Below are 21,083 nucleotides of genomic sequence, written 5' to 3' on the forward strand. Positions count from 1 at the left end.
TATAGGCGAATATGCTATATATAAGGATACATTGTAGCATTATTTCGGTATTTTGGTCACCTGACTGACAGAATAAAACATGCAACCCTTAGATAAATACTTATTCAGTCAGTAAAACTCAAATGGAACATACTACAGCGGAGCATTAAATGTCGAAATGGTAACTCTTCAGGGCGAATAAGTAGTCGTATTATTTATTATTAAGACAATACTAAATAAATAGAATGTCGTTCTGTATCAAACGAAAATATATTTATCAGATTTTAAAAATACCGAGGTTTTTGCTGTTGACATTATTAAGTTCTTGGAAGATTATTTTGATGTTTTAACCCGGCATTGGTCGCTAGGTTGGTTTTCACGTGAGTGGTCGGGCGTGATATTTTGTTGGCGTGATATTATGTCCAACTTTTGCCTTTTTTACGAAATAAAATTTTCAAAATTGGTTTTATACTTTTTTTTAGTAACTAATGATAAGAGCAATATCATTATTTGCTTTATAAATACCTACACAATGTGACTTTTAATGCCTTTGTTCATTTTGAGCTAAAAATGTAGGAATAATATTAATTTTAATATTTCAATATAAATTTCCATTTTGTACTACGTAGTACCTTTATTCTCCTCTTGTGCTTCCTATGACAGACCAAGTTCTAAAATTCTCGTTTTTAGATTCATATTTCAAATAAAAGATAAAATAATGCTTATAAAATAAAATGATGAATATGTCACATGAAGTACATTGACTTAACCATCGGCTAATACTAAGTCAACTGAACTACTATCTGAGCAGACTAGGTCTATTATTCAAGTGTACAGGAAGGATAGTTAGGAGATGTGTGTAATTTACCAAGGAAAGAGTTGTGTGAAATATTCTGAGACCATGAGAGAAAATCTTATATAGCGACCAATTTCGGGTTAAAAATAAAGAAGCATCCGCTTAAGAAAAAAAAATGAATGAACAGGTTTACTTTCATCCCCAAGGCAAAAGCGCAGTTTGGCATAAGGTGGATTTTGAAGAAGAGTGTCAACAGAGCTTTAAACCAAATTTTCATTAAAATCGGTGTTGATTCTCAAAATTCCACGGTTTCACAGTTTTTTACCGCTGATGGATTTAATTATTAACGCCTAATTAATAGTTCTGGATCCCGCGTATGAAAAAAAGTTGATTAATAGCAAGCTGAAAATTTGTTAATAGCTTAAGGGTGTCTAGTCGGACAAACTTTGATATATGGGAACACTGGAACGGGGGCAGTTTTAATTGTGGAACAGGTTAAAAATTTGGAACGGTCAGACCACGAACACGGCACATGTATTTTTTCCGACAGAACAGACTTAAACTTTCCGAACAGAGATTAAACTATCATGCAAAAATCAGACTGCTATTTATCACCAAATGGGCGTTTTAAAGAGTGGAACATGTAGAATATGTCAAATGACAGGAATTATGACAGGTGATAAATAGCAGTCTGATTTTTGCACGAGTGTTTAATCTCTGTTCGGAGAGTTTAAATCTATTCTGCCGGACAAAATAAATGTGCCGTTTTCGTGGTCTGACCGTTCCAAATTTTTAACCTGTTCCACGATTAAAACTGCCCCTGTTCCAGTGTTCCCATATATCAAAGTTTGTCCGACTAGACACCCTTAAGCTATTAACAAATTTTCAGCTTGCTATTAATCAACTTTTTTTTCATACGCGGGATCCAGACCTATAAACCTACCATACAACAAGACCAATCAAGGATAGGACAGGAAAGTGAAGTTGGTGAAAAAATAAACTGTTGTTAAAATATAAACTAATAGGTCTGGATCCCGCGTATGAAAAAAAAGTTGATTAATAGCAAGCTGAAAATTTGTTAATAGCTTAAGGGTGTCTAGTCGGGTAAACTTTGATATATGGAAACACTGGAACAGGGGCAGTTTTAATTGTGGAACAGGTTAAAAATTTTGAACGGTCAGACCACGAAAACGGCACATGTATTTTGTCCGACAGAACAGACTTAAACTCTCCGAACAGAGATTAAACTCGCATGCAAAAATCAGACTGCTACTTATCACCAAATGGGCGTTTTAATGAGTGGAACATGTAGAATATGTCAAATGACAGGAATTATGACAGGTGATAAATAGCAGTCTGATTTTTTCATGAGAGTTTAATCTCTGTTCGGAGAGTTTAAGTCTATTCTGTCGGACAAAATATATGTGCCGTTTTCGTGGTCTGACCGTTCCAAATTTTTAACCTGTTCCACAATTAAAACTGCCCCTGATCCAGTGTTCCCATATATCAAAGTTTATCCGACTAGACACCCTTAAGCTATTAACAAATTTTCAGCTTGCTATTAATCAACTTTTTTTTCATACGCGGGATCCAGACCTATAAATAAATAAAATATAATTTAAAAACAATAATTTGACATTATATTTAACCTACAATATTAAGAGAGCTGTCAGTTACAATTTACCACCAGACCAAATATAATAATGACAATATATAATCGTCACTACTTCTAGCCAATAAAATGCTCGCAGTAATAGGAATGACATGTCAACAAAATTTGATTATTCCCTAGGTATATATTTTATCAAATTTAGAATATGGCAACAAGGGGAAAACTACGTGCATTCCTTATTGTTTGATTTCTAGTTACTAATACAGTTTTTAAACGCTTTTCTTTAGTTCCATTTCTGGGTCAAATATTTAGACGTTAATTTGACTGCCTTTTCTTCAATGCAAATGGATGAAAATTTGCAGACATAAAATTGCATATTATGCAATTGCAGGAACAATACACGAATAGTCAATATTTTTTTTTGTTTATTAATAATTGTTTAAATAAAAAAAATTAATAGAAAATTTTTAAAATCTTTTGTTTTTTACAATGAAGAAACTTAAAACTTTTACAGATTGTAGCTAATTATATGACCTATACATAATTTCACTTTTACGTTAATTGGTTACGTTATGCTTTACAAATAAACAATAAAGTTTCAAATATTTTGTCAATTCCGACTACTTTTCATGTTGGTACATCATAAATTATGTTTTATACAATGTATGTAAATATATTTATATAAATAATAAACCTGACGATATATTTTAATATTTGAAAAGTGTAAGACTAAAAAGTAAAAAATTAAAAAATATGAAAAATGTTTTTTAAAAAACGCTTTTCTTTAGTTACGATTGACTAAAATAAAAAATATAAAAAAATTAACTAAAATGCAAAAAATAAAAAATATCAAACTCGAAGGATCATTCGAAAAAAACTGTTACACAGAGAAACATTCGTTAAAAAATTGAAAAAATCTAACACATTCGTTAAAGAAAAGCGTGAGGAGCGTCTTCATCGAATAAACGGTTTTTTCCCCACGCTTTTCTTTGCCGAATATGTTAGATTTTTTAAATTTTTTAACGAATGTTTTTCTGTGTAACAGTTTTTTTCGAATAATCCTTGGCGTTTGAATTTTTTTATTTTTTGCTTTTTAGTTGATTTTTTCATAATATTTTTAATTTTAGTCACTCGTAACTACAGAAAACCGGGCTTAAAATTTTTTTTTTATATTTTTTTATTAATTTATAGATTAAAAATAAACCAAATATTTGTGCCCATCAAACAATGATTATTGCAGAACAAGAGAAAATTAAAAAAACTTTTATTACAATTACTAAAAATACAGTGAAAAAGAAATTATATTTTTGGGGAAATTATAATCTAAAATATGGGACACTATAAATAGTCGACACTATTTATTTTTTTTAGAATTTATAAGAAGTAGTCTAAAAAATCTTTTACATCGAAAATATCTATAAAGACTTACCTGGGTGATTGCACTTGAGATGAAATTGTGGGAAGTCTGAAACAGAATATATTAAAAAAATTGAAACGAACATAATAAATATTATTATACAAAAAGACATTTTTTGTTTATGGGTATACACTATACAGTATAGTGAAGAGCGCGCTAATAACCAGCAAAATAACGCAAAAAATGGAATACACATTAGGTAGTGAGATAAAAAGAAATGAAAATAATAGAGTTGGGAAATTTAGCGATAAAAACCTATAAATTTACATTATATTTATTGTTTCCTACTTTAGACGTATCGGACGAATTTGGCAACTGCCACTGTGACAGTGACAATTTTACATACTCCTCTGATACGTCTATAGGTGGGAAACAATAACTATGATGTAAAATTATAAGTTCTTATCGCTAAAATCCCCACCTTTACTAGTTTAATTTATTTTTATCTCACAACTTAATATGTTTCCATCTTTTGTGTTATTTGACGGTCATTAGCGCGCTCATCACTGTATAAAGATTTTTCGTTTATTCCTTACTTATAATATACAGATTTATCTAAAATAGAAGAAATGACTAGTGCAAGACCATCAGACTCTCTCAAAATTATCTGGAAGCGCTCTAAGCTCAATATCTTTGCTGAGAAACAGGAGATTCTCATTAAGGATATTCTTCTTAGATTTTAGATACCTTGTTCAATCTGACTTTCTGACGTTGGTAATCTTTGGGAATTTTTTCTCGATCCCGCTTAAGTTTCAAGAGTTATTTTATTGTCTCGATCAAGTTTTATGGCTTTTTTCTGTCATGGTCCATATTTCTACGCCATATGTTGCTATTGGTCGTATGGTGGTATTATACAGGGTGTAACAAAAATACAGGTCATAAATTAAATTACATATTCTGGGACCAAAAATAGTTCGATTGAACCTAACTTACCTTAGTACAAATGTTTACATAAAAAAAGTTACAGCCCTTTGAATTTACAAAATAAAAATCGATTTTTTTCAATATGTCGAAAAATATTTAAGATTTCTTATTGAAAACGGACATGTGGCATTCTTATGACAGGAACATCTTTAAAAAAAATATAGTAAAATTTGTGCATCCCATTAAAATTTTATGGGGGTTTTGTTCCTTTAAGCCCTCCCAAACTTTTGTGTACGTTCCGATTAAATTATCATTGTGGCACCATTAGTTAAACACAATGTCTTTAAAACTTTTTTGCCTCTTAGTACTTTTTCGAAAAGCTAGGTTTTATCTAGATATTTTGAATATTTTTTGTCAAATCCACCACATATTCTGTATACTGTTACGTACGATATGAGACCTGCTAATATGAAAATTTATTTATAAATTACAGTTTGAGGTATATTTTGAACCATATTAAAAAAGAAGCCACATCTCGATAAAAGTGCCTTATCGGAAAAATACTAAGAGACAAAAAAGTTTTAAAAACACTCTGTTTAACTAATGTTACCGCAATAATAGTTTATTTAGAACATACACAAATATTTGGGGGGTTTAAAGGCATAAAACCCCCATAAAGTTTTTATGTAAACATATTAAAAAAGAAGCCGCATCTCGATACAAACTGATTTATCGAAAAATTACTAAGAGGCAATAAAGTTTTAAAAATATTTTGTTTAACTGATGGTACCACAACAATAATTTAATTGGAACGTACATAATAGTTTGTGGGGTTTAAGGGAACAAAACCCCCATACAATTTTTATGGGGTGCACAAAATTCACTATAATTTATTTTTAAGATGTCCCTGCCATAAGAATGCTACTTGTCTATTTTCAGTAAAAAATCTCTAATAGGTTTCGAAATATCGGAAAAAATCGATTTTCATTTTGTAACTTCAAAGGGCTGTAACTTTTTTTGTGTGCATATTTTTCTAAGGTAAGTTAGATTAAATCGAACTATTTTTGGTCCCAGAATATGTGATTTAATTTATGACTTGTATTTTTATTACACCCTGTATATTTTAAACTTTACTTCCCTAGGGATGTCTTTAGATACATACACCTCCGACAGAGAGAAGTATGCTTTGTAAGCAAGCAATGTTCGTTTCTGCATTTCCTCCGCCTCGTTACCGTCCTCAGTAATCTGTACACCCAGGTATGTGAGCTGTTTTACTAGTTAAATGTCAGCGTCGTCTATTGTCAAATTCTGCAAGTTTCTTTATTTCCTTGCTTGTATTAGAGCTTTAGTTTTATCTACGTTGACAGCTGGCCCTCTTTCTTTCACATTTTCTTCAAGCTCCACATAAAGTTCTGTGATGTCTCTTGTGGCTCTTCCCATCAAGTTTATATCATCTACGTACATTAAAATAGGCTAACGCTCGAAACACACACTAACAATTTTGACGGTGCGATGGTTGAAATGTGCATAGTGGCTCAGGCAATTAAACGGTTTCAAACCGCTTAAAACGTTCGGTGAAGGAAGATATATATGTAGGTTTTCTTTAAAGACAATCGTAATAAAAGTCCGTTTTATGTTTAACAGTTTTAATTAATATAATAGATAGCTAAATTATTGATACTATTAAATTGACGAAATATAGAAGTGATCGTGTAATTGTGACTAAAACTTTACGAGTTCTCACAAAAGAAAGTGACTTTGAAACATTCGCGTTTATCTACTTAATATATGACCGGCTTGTCAATATTACGTCCTTACGATTATCCCAAATACAACCTCTTAAGTTCGAATCTCAGAATCGACTAAATGTATTCGTTCTCGTTCCTTACGCTAAAACAAACCCTCTTAGGCTAATCTCCTTTTTCCTGTGAAAGAACCCAATTAAAATTGGTTCAAAGTATGTACCGACCCGCCGCCGTCCTTTTCCAAAAAACTAAAACTATAAAGTTAAAGATTTCTTTACCTCGTACCTGTCATTTGGATTCACTTGTACTACCACGTACGGTCTAAAATATTTCTTCAGCAGTTTGAGTCCTCCACCCAACTGTGTTCTCTTGATTGCTACTAAGTCCCCCTTTTTATACATCCTCGGCCTTTTTCTTCGTAGATCATATCTGCGTCTTCCTCTTGAATTTTGACTAACTGACGTCGACTCTCGTTTCTTAGCATCTCTCTATCTTCATCAAATTGTTTAATTATCTCCTGTTCTATGATCTCCTTCAACCTCAGATATTCTTTGTTCTTCACCTTCGTTCCGAACAGTACTTCGAAACGGCGTCGAATTTATGCTTCTTTGATAAGTTGCATTAAAGAACTGTTGTGATTTATGAATGTGTTTATACCACTTCGTCGGTTCCTCTAGACTGAGTTTAGTTAATACTGGGATTAACGTTCTATTGATGCGTTCTACTTGTCCATAGCCTCTTGGTATGCCTGTTGTAATTTTTACATGTTTTATATGTTCACTTTCGTAATAGTCTTCGAATTCCTTCGCCGTAAATGCGGTACCTCTGTCAGGTATTATACGGAGCGGATTTCCGAAATCCTTTGGATGTCTCTTCACGCATTCTATAACTTCTTTTTTGCTTCTAAGTATACATTTAACGCAATTCCCTATGCAGTGCTCGATTTTTTCTCAAAGATTTGGAATGTAACATCCTCTTCGAATCAAATCTTGTGTTTTTTGTTACAGCAAAATGTGCTACCTCGTGTACTAATTACTTCCGTTTGCATTCTTTTCGGAATGACTAACACTTCCTTGCCGTCTTTGTATTTAAAAAGAATATTGTTTTTTATAAAGAAGTCCTCGTATGTTTCCGTCGTCTTTGTCTTGTCGGGTTCGTAACTTTTGACTACTCCCTCTATATCCGTCTTTATTGTTTTATCTTCTGTATGGTTCAGCTGAACTAGCCTCGCTAATTACTGTAATCCTCCTTATAAAAGTCTCTACTCTTTTTTTAGATAAAATTATTCCGTCTTCGGTTATTGTAACTTCCGCTTGTCTCAGTATATTGTTTCCGAGAATAATTTCAACGTCTAGTGCTCCTTTTGGAATAACATGAAATAAAATATTAAAATCCTCTCCTTGAATTTCTACCATTTTATTAAATGAACCTAAACTTTTAACTCCCGTACCTCCTAATCCATTTAAATCTAATATGTTTTGTGAGAGAATCACGTCATCAAAATAATTTTCAAAAATATCCTCTCGTACTGAACTAATGTCACTTCCCGTATCCAATAATACACGTAGTGATGTTTTTCCAACCTTCAATGTTACCGAGTTTTTATAGCCCAATTCAATAACATTTACATGTCCAGAAGTTGATGGTTCTTCTTCTTTCTCATTACATCGAAAAGACTTGTGTCCAAACTGAAGGCATCGAAAACATTTCACTCCCTTGGCTTTGCCAGGATAATCCGTCGATCTGTGTCCCTGAATTCCACAATTGAAACATTTTTCTTCCTTTTTATTCCTACTTTGAGGCGCTCTTCTTTCAATCTCGTCTTACTTCCTCGTTCGTCCACATCTTTTTATGCGTCTCGGTTTTAACTAATTTTTGCGTCCTCTGTTTTTTAATCAATTCCTACAGTTTAATCTTCTCTTTAAAATCATTGAAATTTTTGGCACCATAAAGTATTACTTTATTAGCAGGGTTGTACATAATTCCCTCAATTATATACTGCATTATGACTTCATTTTCGATGTTTCCTCAGCTACCGATTTCTCTCATTTTTAGTACATACTCCTGTACGCTTTCACCTTGTTTCTTCTTTCTATTCATCAGCATTTTGTGTATTTCGGCACTATTTATTTTGTTCTCAAACTCTGTTGTCAGTCTCTTCTTCAATAGCTTCCAGCTATTAACTCCTTTCTCTGACTGTATATACAGTTTAGCTATTCCTTTTAGAGATCGTTTAGCAAAAATTAGCATTTGTAAATCATTTGAATGATTCATTCTACCTCCAGTAATTTTGTTTGATTTTGATCTATATCTCGTAAATAAATCCGTCGTCCTTTCATCATCCATATCGTTATCATTATTATCGTCGTCGGTAAAGGCTTTACCTTCTTCCTCGTGATAAGCGTCTTTATCACTATTTGCGTCGTTATCTTCATTATAGCGATCGTCTTCGGTAACGTCTTTACCATTTTCCTTGTGATAAACGTCTTTATCACCGTCATCATCGCTAGCGTCTTCGTCTTCATCGTCATTCTCGTATTTAAGATTGAAGTCGTTCAAAAATGAACAAATACGTTCAATCACGTCGTCTTCTGAACCAGTGTAGTGCAGATCTAAAACTGCTACTAAGTCCGGCATACGTAGTTTGTTTTTAATGTCGTCTATTTTTGTGGAATATTCCTGGGATTCTTTATCCCACGCAAAATTTGTAAAATTCCACAAATTCTTCCTAGTTTGTCGCGGCAACCCTTTATCCCCGTACGCGACAACATGCAACGCCATAACAGCACTTAATGCCAAATTTTTAAGGTTTAACTAATTTTTGGAAAATCGTTAAGAGTTTGTTTAGACTGCATTTGAAAAACGTATATAATAATAATACATAAAAAAAACAAAAATAAAAAGATAAATTATCTTTTAATTAAAAAGTTAGATTATTTTTTCCCGTGTGCAAATTGTACTTGTGAACTGTAGAATTGTAGTCGCTTTTACTTCAAAATTATCAATATTTACTACAAATACTAACAAAGTTATGATTTATTAAAATAAATGAACAAAAAATAAAAAAAACAATGAAAAACAAAAAAAAGTTAATCGTTAAATGATTTATGATAGTTCTTTCGCAACATTCATTGTTTATCGTCAAAGTTCCAGTTCACAGCTCCTCGAAAAAAATAATCTTTGGTCAGATTTCTAATTTCCAAACACAAGACCAAAGTGTCTTGACTACTTTTAAAATATTGGAACAAACACAACTGATTTCTCCTTGGTAATACTGCTTGCTATGATTGCATCTCGTCGTCGTCGTCGTCGTCACTGCTCAAACAGCCGTCGTATTTGCCTAACAGCGTCGTCTACACTGTACTAGCCTGCTACTCCACCAACACAACCATTCACCAACAGTTCACAAAGTCCAGAAGTCACCAATAGTTTAAAAAAGTCCGAAAATCACCAACAGTTTCTACGTTTCCCGAACAGTCATAAACAGTTTCCAAAAATTACGTCACGTCAATTGAGCCGATTTTTTAATTACACGTCACTTTACGGTATTTCGCGAACTTTACGACGAAATTGTCTTTCTTAGATCCCGGTTGAGCCCCCAAGATGTAGGTTTTCTTTAAAGACAATCGTAAGAACAGTCTGATGTTTAACAGTTTTAATAATTAAAATAGATAGCTAAATTATTGATACTATTAAATTGACGAAATATAGAAGTGATCGTGTAATTGCTACTAAAACTTTACGAGTTCTCACAAAAGAAAGTGCCTTTGAAACATTCGCGTTTATCTACTTAATATATGACCGGCTTGTCAATATTACGTCCTTACGATTATCCCAAATACAACCTCTTAAGTTCGAATCTCAGAATCGACTAAATGTATTCGTTCTCGTTCCTTACGCTAAAACAAACCCTCTTAGGCTAATCTCTTTTTTCCTGTGAAAGAACCCAACTAAAATTGGTTCAAAGTATGTACCGACCCGCCGCCGTCCTTTTCCAATAAACTAAAACTATTAAAAGTTAAAAGTAGTCCGCTACCGTCGCCGTAATCCCCAATTCGTTCTGCACATCTGGGCCAACGTCCATATGTGTGAGACCCTTATCCCGTTCTCGTACTAATAATTAAGAAAAAGGTAAACCGTAAGGTAAACTATTTACAATCCTACATATATTCCATAGGACTGCTCGAGTCACTAAGTACATTTCAACTATCGCATGGTCAAAATTCTGTGTGAAACAAACGTTAGGGCTTGTTTTAATGTAGGCGGTTTACCAGCCTTTGACGCCGCGGTTAGCCTAAGTTTGTATCCTACACATGAGAGCAGTTGATTGGAGGTCCCATTCCTCCCATAGTAAACATACAGCCGCCGCGGTTTGATGACCGACGAAGCGGTTGCATTTGTACGATTCCATTTTTTGTTCTTTGGCAACTTGAACCGCGGCGGTTGGGTTTTTCATGTAAACCGCGACGTCAACGTTGGTAAACCGCCTTGATCTGGACAAGCTGCAATGCTTATTAACCAATAAATTGTTTGGGTTTACGGACATTTTTCTTATAACATATTCGATAGGATATCAGTGACACTACAATAGGATATAAGTGAAATAAGTCGGCACAAGAGGGATGCTAAAGATATATTTAATTTAAACAGGCTCTTGGCCTACTCTTAACCGATTTTGAAATTGTATCTGTAGCTGTCATGTTGACTGCCAGCTATCTCGCTACCTTTTAAAGGGCCTTCCTGTTGATCTCTTGCTTGTTGGCTACGAATCCCTGGCTACACGGGCTATTCTCTCGCTGTCCATTCTCGTCACATGCTGATTCAACTCTCGTGGTCTCTCTCTTTCCCACCGTACTATATCTTGTATGTTACAGAGATCTCTTATTCTGTCGTTCGGTATTATGTCGCTCAGTGTTTTCCCTGTTATTGACCTCAACGTTCTAATTTCTGATGTTCTCAGTAACCTCTTGGTTTCTGCTGTGTCACATCTTGTTTCTATCGCATACGTCATGATCGGTCTTACACATGATTTGTATATGCGTACTTTCCCTTTCAGCCTCATATCTTTGTTTCTCCAGATGACATCCCACAGTCATCCTGACACGTAATTGGCTTTATTTGCTTGCTTTCGGACGCTCTCTTTAACATCTCCATAACTACATATTTCGAATCCCAGATACAGGAATCCCGAGACTTGTTCAATTAGTTCGTTGTTGATTACTAATTTGCATCTTATGGGTTCCCCTGACATTACCAAGGATTTTGTCTTAGCTGTTGATATTGTCATGTTGTAGTTCTTCGCCACTGTATTGAAAGTTTGTGCCATTCGCTGTAGTATCCTCGCTATCGGAGATTAAGATTGCGTCGTCAGCATAACAGAGGATTTTTATTTGTTTTTCTGCCATCTTATATCCTTTTCCAGTACCTTTAATGTTTTCTATGATTTTGTCCATTACTAAATTAAAAAGCAATGGGCTCAAGCTATTCTATTGTCTGATTCCCGAGTTGATTTCTACTTCCGATGTTAGTTCATTCTCGACTATTATTCTAGTTTTGTTCTTCGTATTATTGTCTTTAATTATCCTTATCATCTTGTTCGGCTTATTTTTCTCCTTTAACAATCTTAGCACATCTTCCAATCTTACACAATCGAATGCAGTCAGATCTATAAAGAACATAAATGCATGTTTATTATATTCCAGTGCTTTCTCAGCAATTTGTCTGGCTATGAATATGGCGTCTATTGTGGATTTTCTAATATTGTCTATTACTTTGCAATTAAGTTATTTAGATCTTGGAGATCTTTATAGTTTCAATTAACAATTAAACGCAGACTTAGGAATCTTAACGTTGATAAAATATATCGACTGACATTACTATCCTTGTTTTCAGTTCCTTTGATACGACCCATCAATTCCTCCGCGCAACATCTTTGAACAAAGCTAAAGCTGACATGATTGACTACATAATTTTATTATTTTCAATAGAGGGCTTATATCACTTTGCCGCGTCTTCAAACAAGGTAAACGCGCGTACCGAAGGGAGGAATCGTATCGGAAAATGTGTTAGATCTTCTGGGATTCACTAATATTTAATGACGCGGATTATAATCGGATTTTAAACAATTAACTTGGAGCGTTAACTTCAGGTAATAAGATATGCTGTAAGGTTTTAATTAAAAATCATAGGATTAGATGCTCATTATCTACACAGTGCTAAGTTCAAAGTAGAACAATATGTAACATAATAATCACAAATGGAATTGAAACAAATATAAGTATTTTAAAAAATGAGTGTTGATAACGATTCAAGTAAAGTGTTTACCCAGTTATGAAAATACCAAACGGGCCACGTTTTGTCGCCCCAAAGCAACAGTAGGATATGTAAAAAAAATGACTGTTGTGATATCCATGACAAATGATTCGAAATAAACCCTTCTGTTGACTGTAACAATAAGATAAATACAAAGTGAAATACATTTTTCATAATATTACATATCCTTGTGTAGCTTAATTCCTTTTAGGTCAAATTCTATAATGCAACACTAAGACAACATACATACCATACCATTATATTTTGTCGTTTACCCATTATGGTCATCAATATTAATGCAACACTAAGTTATCTTACGCACATGTCCTACTGTTGCCATGTAGTTATTGCTGAGTTGCGATTATGTCTTTGTTTATATTATCCAGATTGCGGTCACAATTTTATCTTCAGTAATCTTAAACAATAGTTCTATATCATTGATATTAAAAGGTGTATGTTAAGAGTAAAAATGAAGCCAATTTAAATTGTAAAAATTATGGGTATCTAGAGGTATTTGATGTATTTAGCGAACAAAAATAACACTGATTCTCAGTTGCTATCTGGAATTTATCAAGCACAGGAAAAAGGTAAGTTAAATTCATGATAAATTCCTATTTAGAAATTTCGGGCTGATTTAAGAAAATGCAATAAGTTTTTACTTTCACAACTTTCAGCATCAGCTATATTACCAAAACTGATTCTGATGATTTTTTCATTTTATTTTGTTTATTATTTATTATCTTGTCAAATTTTTATATTTCGAGAAAACAAGTATGTTCATGTTATAATTTATGTAATAACATGTTTGAACAACAAAATTGTTTTGTTTTTTGTATCGAAATGTGTAAAATTTTAAACAAAACTTTAGTGCTATATAAGTTTATATAACAGAAATTTACGGATATCTTTAGAAAACAGGTTATCTTTGAGGGCAACAGTAGGACAACTAACTTTTTTTCCTATTATTTTCACTTTTTTATGAATTAATATAAATTGTTTTGCGACACATGTAATATATAAAGTTAGGTACTCAAATAAAATTTCATCTAAATCTATTCAAATATAAAAAAGTTATTAATTACTGAAGTTTCGTAAAATTTTCAATTGCGTTTTTCTCGAAACTACATTATTTTACATATCCTACTGTTGCTTTGAGGCGACTGTTTAGGAAAATATTCCAACAACGCCTCTCAGTTTACCCCTTTGAATCGTTATCATTATGTACTCTAATACAGAGTATGGTGTAAAAAAAATGAAGAAAAAACGGTTTTATTTTGATTCAAATCGAGTCTCTTGCCATCCCCTGACACGTGTTTCAAGGTTTACCCGTTATCAAAGAAGCTTTGCAAGAAATTGATTAAAACCAAAACGCACCGACTGCTCGGTATAAATAATAAAATATTTATACCGGAGTATGTTTAGAACGATCTCTAACAAGGAATGATGAAATTAGTGTCAATAAACATTCAAGTAAACTGTTTACCCAGATCTGAAAATACCAAACGATCTACGCTTAGGAAGATATTCCAACAACGCCTCTCAGTTTATCCATCTGAATCTTTATCATTGTGTACTCTAATACAGAGTATGGTGTATAACAAAATGAAAATAAACTATTTCGTTTTGATTCAAATCGAATCTCTTACCATCCCTTGACACGTGTTTCTAAGTTTACCCGTTATCAAAGAGACTTTACAAGAAACTAATCTGAATTAACCCATTTATGCCCAACGGGTCGTTAACGACCCAACTAACAAAAATATGTTCCAAGCAAATATATGTCGAATTTACCAGTGGCCGTTTGTTTACAAGTTCATTCCTGACTGTGCAAGTAAGCAGTTTTTTTTATTGCAAACCGTTTATTTCGCTCGTAGTTTTCATAGAGTGTACATCAAAACAGACCTTGAATAACGTTCGCAGCGTGGCTTCATTCAAAAATTTGTAAGTACATTTAATTAATTAAATTCATTTTATATAGTTAAACACAAGTTGTGTTAACACATTATAATATTACTAGTATGAAAATAATTTTATATATGTCATAAATATAACATTATATTTTGATGGGTCGTTAACGACCCGTTGGGTACATGACATTATCATAATGAGAAAATTTTGTTTTAGTAAGAAACCATTATCTACTGCAGAAATTCTGGAGGAAATAGAAAAAATGGAAAATGGTGAGGATATACGGGATGATATATACATTTTGCCTCCAGATAATAATGGCTGGTTAACGGATTCGGATTCTGGAGACGAGGAATGTAATGATGCGGATAGACAGATGGAGGTCAATTAAATGCCCATGCTGAAGTACAATTTCAGAATGATGAGAAAAACATAGAAAATGAAGTTCTTCAAGAGTCATCTGATTTGAATGTAAAACATCGAACAAAGAAAATAAAGAAAATGCCACGCAAATGACCGATCATGATAAATTTGCCAACATTACATGCCGATTCCAATCTACCGAGATTACCAGTTTTAACACTTACTTCTGAAAGTAACCCAGTTCAATTTTTTGAATTGTTCATGAGCAGGGAAATAATAGAGTATTTCATTTAAGAAACAACAAATTATGCTGCCTCGAAAAATAAAAATATTTCAATTTTTCAATACATATAATATTTTAGTAACGAAGTCTATGAGACGCAATAGATTTGAAGAGGTATTTAGATTTTTTCATGCTGCAGACAACAACCACCTTGCCAAGAATGATACATTGGCCAAGATTAGACCTTTTATTGACAAATTAAATACAAAGATTTTAACGTTTGCACCCATTGAAAATCAAATTTCTATCGACGAATCTATGATTTTTTTTCGACCCTATCGACCCTACTTTGGTCGTAATGGGTGCAAACAATTTATTCGTGGCAAACCAATAAGATTTGGCTATCAAGCATATGGTAATGGGTTTATCAAATGGATATTTCCTAAATTTTGACATGTATCAGGGCCGAAAATCAACAACTGGTGCTGATAAAATGTGTGGATTAGGAGAAAGTGTGGTGTTGACCTTTGCAGAGATTTTGCTAAACACATACAAAGATACAAAATTTTCCTTCTATTTTGATAACTTCTTTACGAGCATATCTTTGATATCATCAATTGCAGAAATGGGGTTTAGTGCCACTGGAACTGTACGCGAAACCAGAACAGAAAAGTGTCTTTAGAAGATAAAAGCAGCATGAAAAAACAACCAAGAGGATATTATTGTAGCTTTTTGACGACAGTACCAAAATTGCGGCTGTAAAATGGAAAGATAATAATGTTGTCACCTTGTTATCTAATGAGTATGGAATCGAACTAATCCAAAAAGCAAGCCGATATTCAGTAAAAGAAAAACAAAAAATTCAAATAGATCAACCATTTATAATTTCGCAATACAACAAATTTATGGGCGGAGTCGACTTGATGGACAACAACATTTCGAACTATAGAATAAAAATACCTGGAAAAAAATGGTACTTTCCAATATGGATATGGATGCTGAATGTTTGTGTAACTAATGCTTGGACACTAGCACGACAATTTGGATATAAAGATGACAACTTAGAATTTAGAAGACATATAGCTCGTACATTATTGTCTAATTATGGAAAACCAGCCCGTTCTACTGGACCTCAAAATATTGCAATAATTCCTGCTCCATCCACATCATCACAGCATCTAATTACTACTGGTGCTCAAAGAAGAAGATGTCGTGTATGTTCAAATAAAACTACAAAAGCATGCGATAGATGTGAAATTCCACTCTACGATAAATGCTTCAAAGATTATCATACAAACTATTTTAGGCCTTAATAATATTTTATATTTATAAGTAATATAATTAAACTATGCCTGCTTCATTGTTCTTATTTTAGGGAGTAAATGTATAATTTGTTAGAAGAAAATAAAATAAAATGTAATTGCATAAAAGGTATAATTTTTATTTTGTTCCCCTATGTGCCCAACGGGTCGTTAACGACCCAGCCTGTTTTTCAAAAATCAGTTTTTGAAAAAATTTTTTAGTAATTTTTCGATGCATTTTAGGGTTTTTTATTACATTCTTGAGAAAATCATTAATATATTTGACAAAAATAGTCGTGGGCATAAAAGGGTTAAAACGCACCGACGCGACTGCTCGGTAAAAATAATAAAATACTGTATGCGGCAAAATAAACAGTACTGAAATGAATATTGAAATGTTTATGATTATTTTTTATATATTTAGTATATGATACAGTCTTGCAAATATTATTCACGACGACGCACGTTACCGATAAAACAGATGTTAAAGATACCCTCTGGCCAATGGAAGATCTACGGGGAGTGAAAATGAGGAAATTTCCCCCTAAAAATCCGTTGGTTGCTATAATCCTATAGCAAATGTGGAATAGGAAATAGTCTTTGAAACTCATCTTTGAACATGTTAACAGCTTCACGTACCTTGATTGTCTAGTGACGAGTAACAACAAATTAAGCGAAGAAATTAAAAGAGAAATTAATCTTCCCAAACGATGGACTATAAAAATAATTCCACTCAAGAATCATCCAAAGTAGAAAAAAAATTATTGTATATGTACAAGATACTGTTGAGGGCGGTCCTCATAATATATGGACTAGAAACTAGAAACATGAACTCTAACGCAGAAAGATGAAAAACTTTTGGGAATATTCGGTCATAAAATACTGTGCAAAATATTTGGAGATATAAACGATCAAGGGAGCGACTCAGATAGACTAGACACCGAATGCGAATGTCAGACAACACAATTACTAAAAAGCTAACCACAGGAAAACCTACAGGAAGAAGAAGCACAGGCGACCGCGAATTAGCTGGTTAGATGGATTTGAGATTGACTTTGGGATATGAAAAATAAGAATATGGCAACACTGAATAGAATTAGAATATGGTAGGAGGGACAAAGAGCTATAAGCCTGAATAACTATAAAAACAATGAGAACAACGACAAAAACCAAGTCATAATAAATAGAATACCAGAGAACACATGGATAGAGCATTTTGAGAACTTATTAACAGAGAGAAGAAAAAGGTTTAAACAGACAAATGAACAACTGAAAGAAGGAAGAATAGAAATATCAATAGAACAAGTGAAAGAAGCAGTTATGGGAATGAAATTAAGAAAATCTCCAGGCACAGGCAGAATATATCAGAGTTGATTAGGTATGGATCAGAGGACCAGAAATCACCTCTCCTTTTCAAACAACAAAGGGACTAAGACAAGGCTGCTGTCTGTCACCCACCTTATTTAAAATCTATTTGGACAGATCCTTAGTGAAATGGGTAAAAAAAATGTAGACACATGGGAATACCGGTGGGAGAAAACACGCTATATAAACATTTCTTTGCGGATGACCAGGTAGTAATTGCCGAAGACAGCGACGATCTTAGCTATATGGTAAGAAAACTGCAAGAAGAATATGAGGTGGCAGATCTAAACATGAATATAACAAAATGTGAATAACTCTCAGTGGGAACAGATGAAATATGTGACCTAGTCTTGAAAGACGACAAAATCAAAGGCGTGCAATCCTGCAAATATTTGGGGGTCATTTTCAACAAGAGGGGAAATAGCGCAAATGAAATCAGGTGAAAGAAAAAACACGGGCAGAGCAGCGACCCGTGATTTAAACTCTCTTCCCTGGCAAAATCCATTCGACGAGAAACTAAAAAACACATTTACGGAAGTATAGTCCAAAGTATTACACTTTACGGTTCGGAAGTATGGAACGTCACCAAAGCTAATAGAAACAAACTTATGACGACAGAAATGGATTACCTGAGACGAAGCTGCGGTAGATCGAAACTGAAGAGAGTTAGTAACGAACAAATAAGAAACCAAATGAAAATGGAGCAAAATATCAATGATGACATAGAGAGAAAACAATTAATCTGGTTCGGACATGTTAAAAGAATGCCAGAGTACAGATGGCCTAGAAGAATACTGGAATGGATCCCTCCTGAAAGAAGAAAGAGAGGACGACCACGGAAAAGTTGGCGCAACGATATTAATGAAGCAATGGCGGCAAGAGACTTAGAAGGGGCAACTGCATATGACCGAAAAAGATGGAAATTGGGGGCGGAGAAGCGGCCGTAATCAATCCGTTATACAGAGTTTTTGGTAAAGAATGGGACATAGCTTAACCTCAGGTTCTTGAGGTTAAAATAGGCCCATTTAAGCTAACTTACCTTAGTACAAAGTTTATAATAAACGAGATACAGGGTGTCAAAATTAGACTTTTTTTTATTTATTATTAAATATTTCCTGACAGGTACGAGATATCAACATGAAATTTGGTATAAGGGGGTTTTTTGGGTCAAGAAAACTAAATTCCATACAAAAATTATGTATTGCCCAGAGGGCGCCACATACGCTTTTCAGCACTCATTTATTACGTTCAATTTTTTTTATCCCTCACTCTGTATAATTTTTACATTAAAATTTTTATACTCCTATTAGTTTTACTTAAAAAAGGTATACTTCCTTCATCTCCCTAAACTCAACCGTTTTCGAGGTAAACGCATTTTAAATCTGCGATACACCATCATTTTTAGCATAATTATCATTGTAGTTCCACCCGAAAAATAACTTAAAACCATAATAATTGTGCCAGGTCTCAAATTTAGGTCATTGCATCGCAAATTCCATTTGAAGAAATTTGCGATACATTTTTGGATAATTTTATGGTTTTAAGTTATTTTTCGGGTGTAACTACAATGATATTATTATGCTAAAAATGATGATGTATCGCAGATTTAAAATACGTTTATCTTGAAAACGGTTGAGTTTAGGGAGATGAAAGGAGTATACCTTTTTTAAGTATAACTAATAGGAGAATAAAAATTTTAATGTGAAAATTATACAGAGTGAGGGATAAACAAAATTGAACGTAATAAATTAGTGCTGAAAGGCGTATGTGGCGCCCTCTGGGCAATACATAATTTTTAGTAGGGAATTTAGTTTTATCGACCCAAAAAACCCCCATATACCAAATTTAATGTTGATATCTCGTACCTGTCAGGAAATATTCAATAATAAATAAAAAACAAGTTTAACTTTGACACTGTATCTCGGTTATTATAAACTTTGTACTAAGGTAAGTTAGCTTAAATTGGCCTATTTTAATCTCAGGAACCTGAGATTAAGCTACGGCCCATTCTTTACCAAACACCCTGTATATACTCGTACATGGTAACACTTCGCTAGAAACCAAACAAATGACGATGAACCTTGGAGCAGGCCGGGATCCACAAAGGATTGTAAGGTAAAACATGATCTAATTTTAAACAAAGAAGAAGAGGAAAAAGGACAAAAAATTACAATATTTATGAAAAATAAAATAAAATTTAATCATCAGCGCTTCATTCAATATTTAAGCTACTTTACATGACCTGAAGGAGGCTTTGAAAACAAATAAATTTGGAGTGGTAAAAGAAATCATATTATTCTCACATTAAAATTTGTCACCCTTGCCAAACTATAGTTAGATAATATGTCATATACATATATATTAAAACAACATTTTGTAGACCCATTCTGTTAGCTAATATTGTCAATATAATAATGTACATTAAATAGCGCATGGCATTTTCTGATGATCTAACAATCTTGGCAAGAACCGCGAAATAATTAACAATTGTGGCGAAGAAAATTAAAGAAGAAAAACAAAAGTATGGCATTTATTGTTACATGATGGCTTTTATTTTTATCCTTAATGGTTCGAAGTTCATTATCTTAATTTAGTCCCCCATTTTTAACCCTATTTACACTTGAGTCATTATTCATCTGAAACAAGCTCTAAAATGGTGCGTATTTCAATAACAACGCAACTACCCTGTAGTGGCTCAAAACATGGTTACAGTTCTGTTGTTTTTGTATCATCTGTATACAGTATTTTAGGACTTAATTACGCAATAAACAGGAATTGACAAAATTTTCAGTTACGTCATTCTTATTCCGGATCGGCGATATAATGATCATGGAAGGGACAGAAAAAATAAGAAGCACGCTTTAGTATGAACTGTGTAAGTGGTAAAAGCAATAGTTGTAAAAGGGTGTACAATTTTGAATACCTTGGTGTAGTATTTGATGAAAATGAAAAGATAAATAGCAGATCGATGTTAAAATAGCAAAAGGAAATTGGACATTAGGCAGTTGAAGAGCCCTAATGAATTCAAAATAAATTTAGAGACAAGTTAAACTCTGAATATATAAAATAGTAAATAAAACCACAGTTAATGTCTGCGAGGTATGGATATTAAATAAGAAGGAAGAGGATAGGCTGGAAAGCTGAAAAAGGAAAATATTGAGACTTATATTCGCAGAAAGAAGACAAAAGACGGATGGG

The 21,083-nt window shown here is 33.2% G+C and overlaps 1 protein-coding gene across 15 annotated transcripts in view; it reads right to left on the bottom strand.

The window, feature by feature from the left end:
- The window catches only part of LOC114337883 (prominin-1), a 940,102-nt gene that overhangs the window by 161,761 nt on the left and 757,258 nt on the right, over positions 1-21,083 (bottom strand). For 12 of the 15 annotated variants that reach the window (XM_050658571.1, XM_050658567.1, XM_050658566.1 and 9 more), the window contains one exon: positions 3,817-3,852. The exons of the other annotated variants lie outside the window; for them this stretch is intronic. In XM_050658571.1, coding sequence (XP_050514528.1) covers positions 3,817-3,852 — 36 coding nt within the window. The remainder of the gene's footprint in view (positions 1-3,816; positions 3,853-21,083) is intronic. 15 annotated transcript variants of the gene reach the window in all.

Source organism: Diabrotica virgifera, chromosome 8 (assembly GCF_917563875.1).
Source record: "Diabrotica virgifera virgifera chromosome 8, PGI_DIABVI_V3a".
In the NCBI taxonomy this organism is placed as follows: Eukaryota; Metazoa; Arthropoda; class Insecta; order Coleoptera; family Chrysomelidae; genus Diabrotica; species Diabrotica virgifera.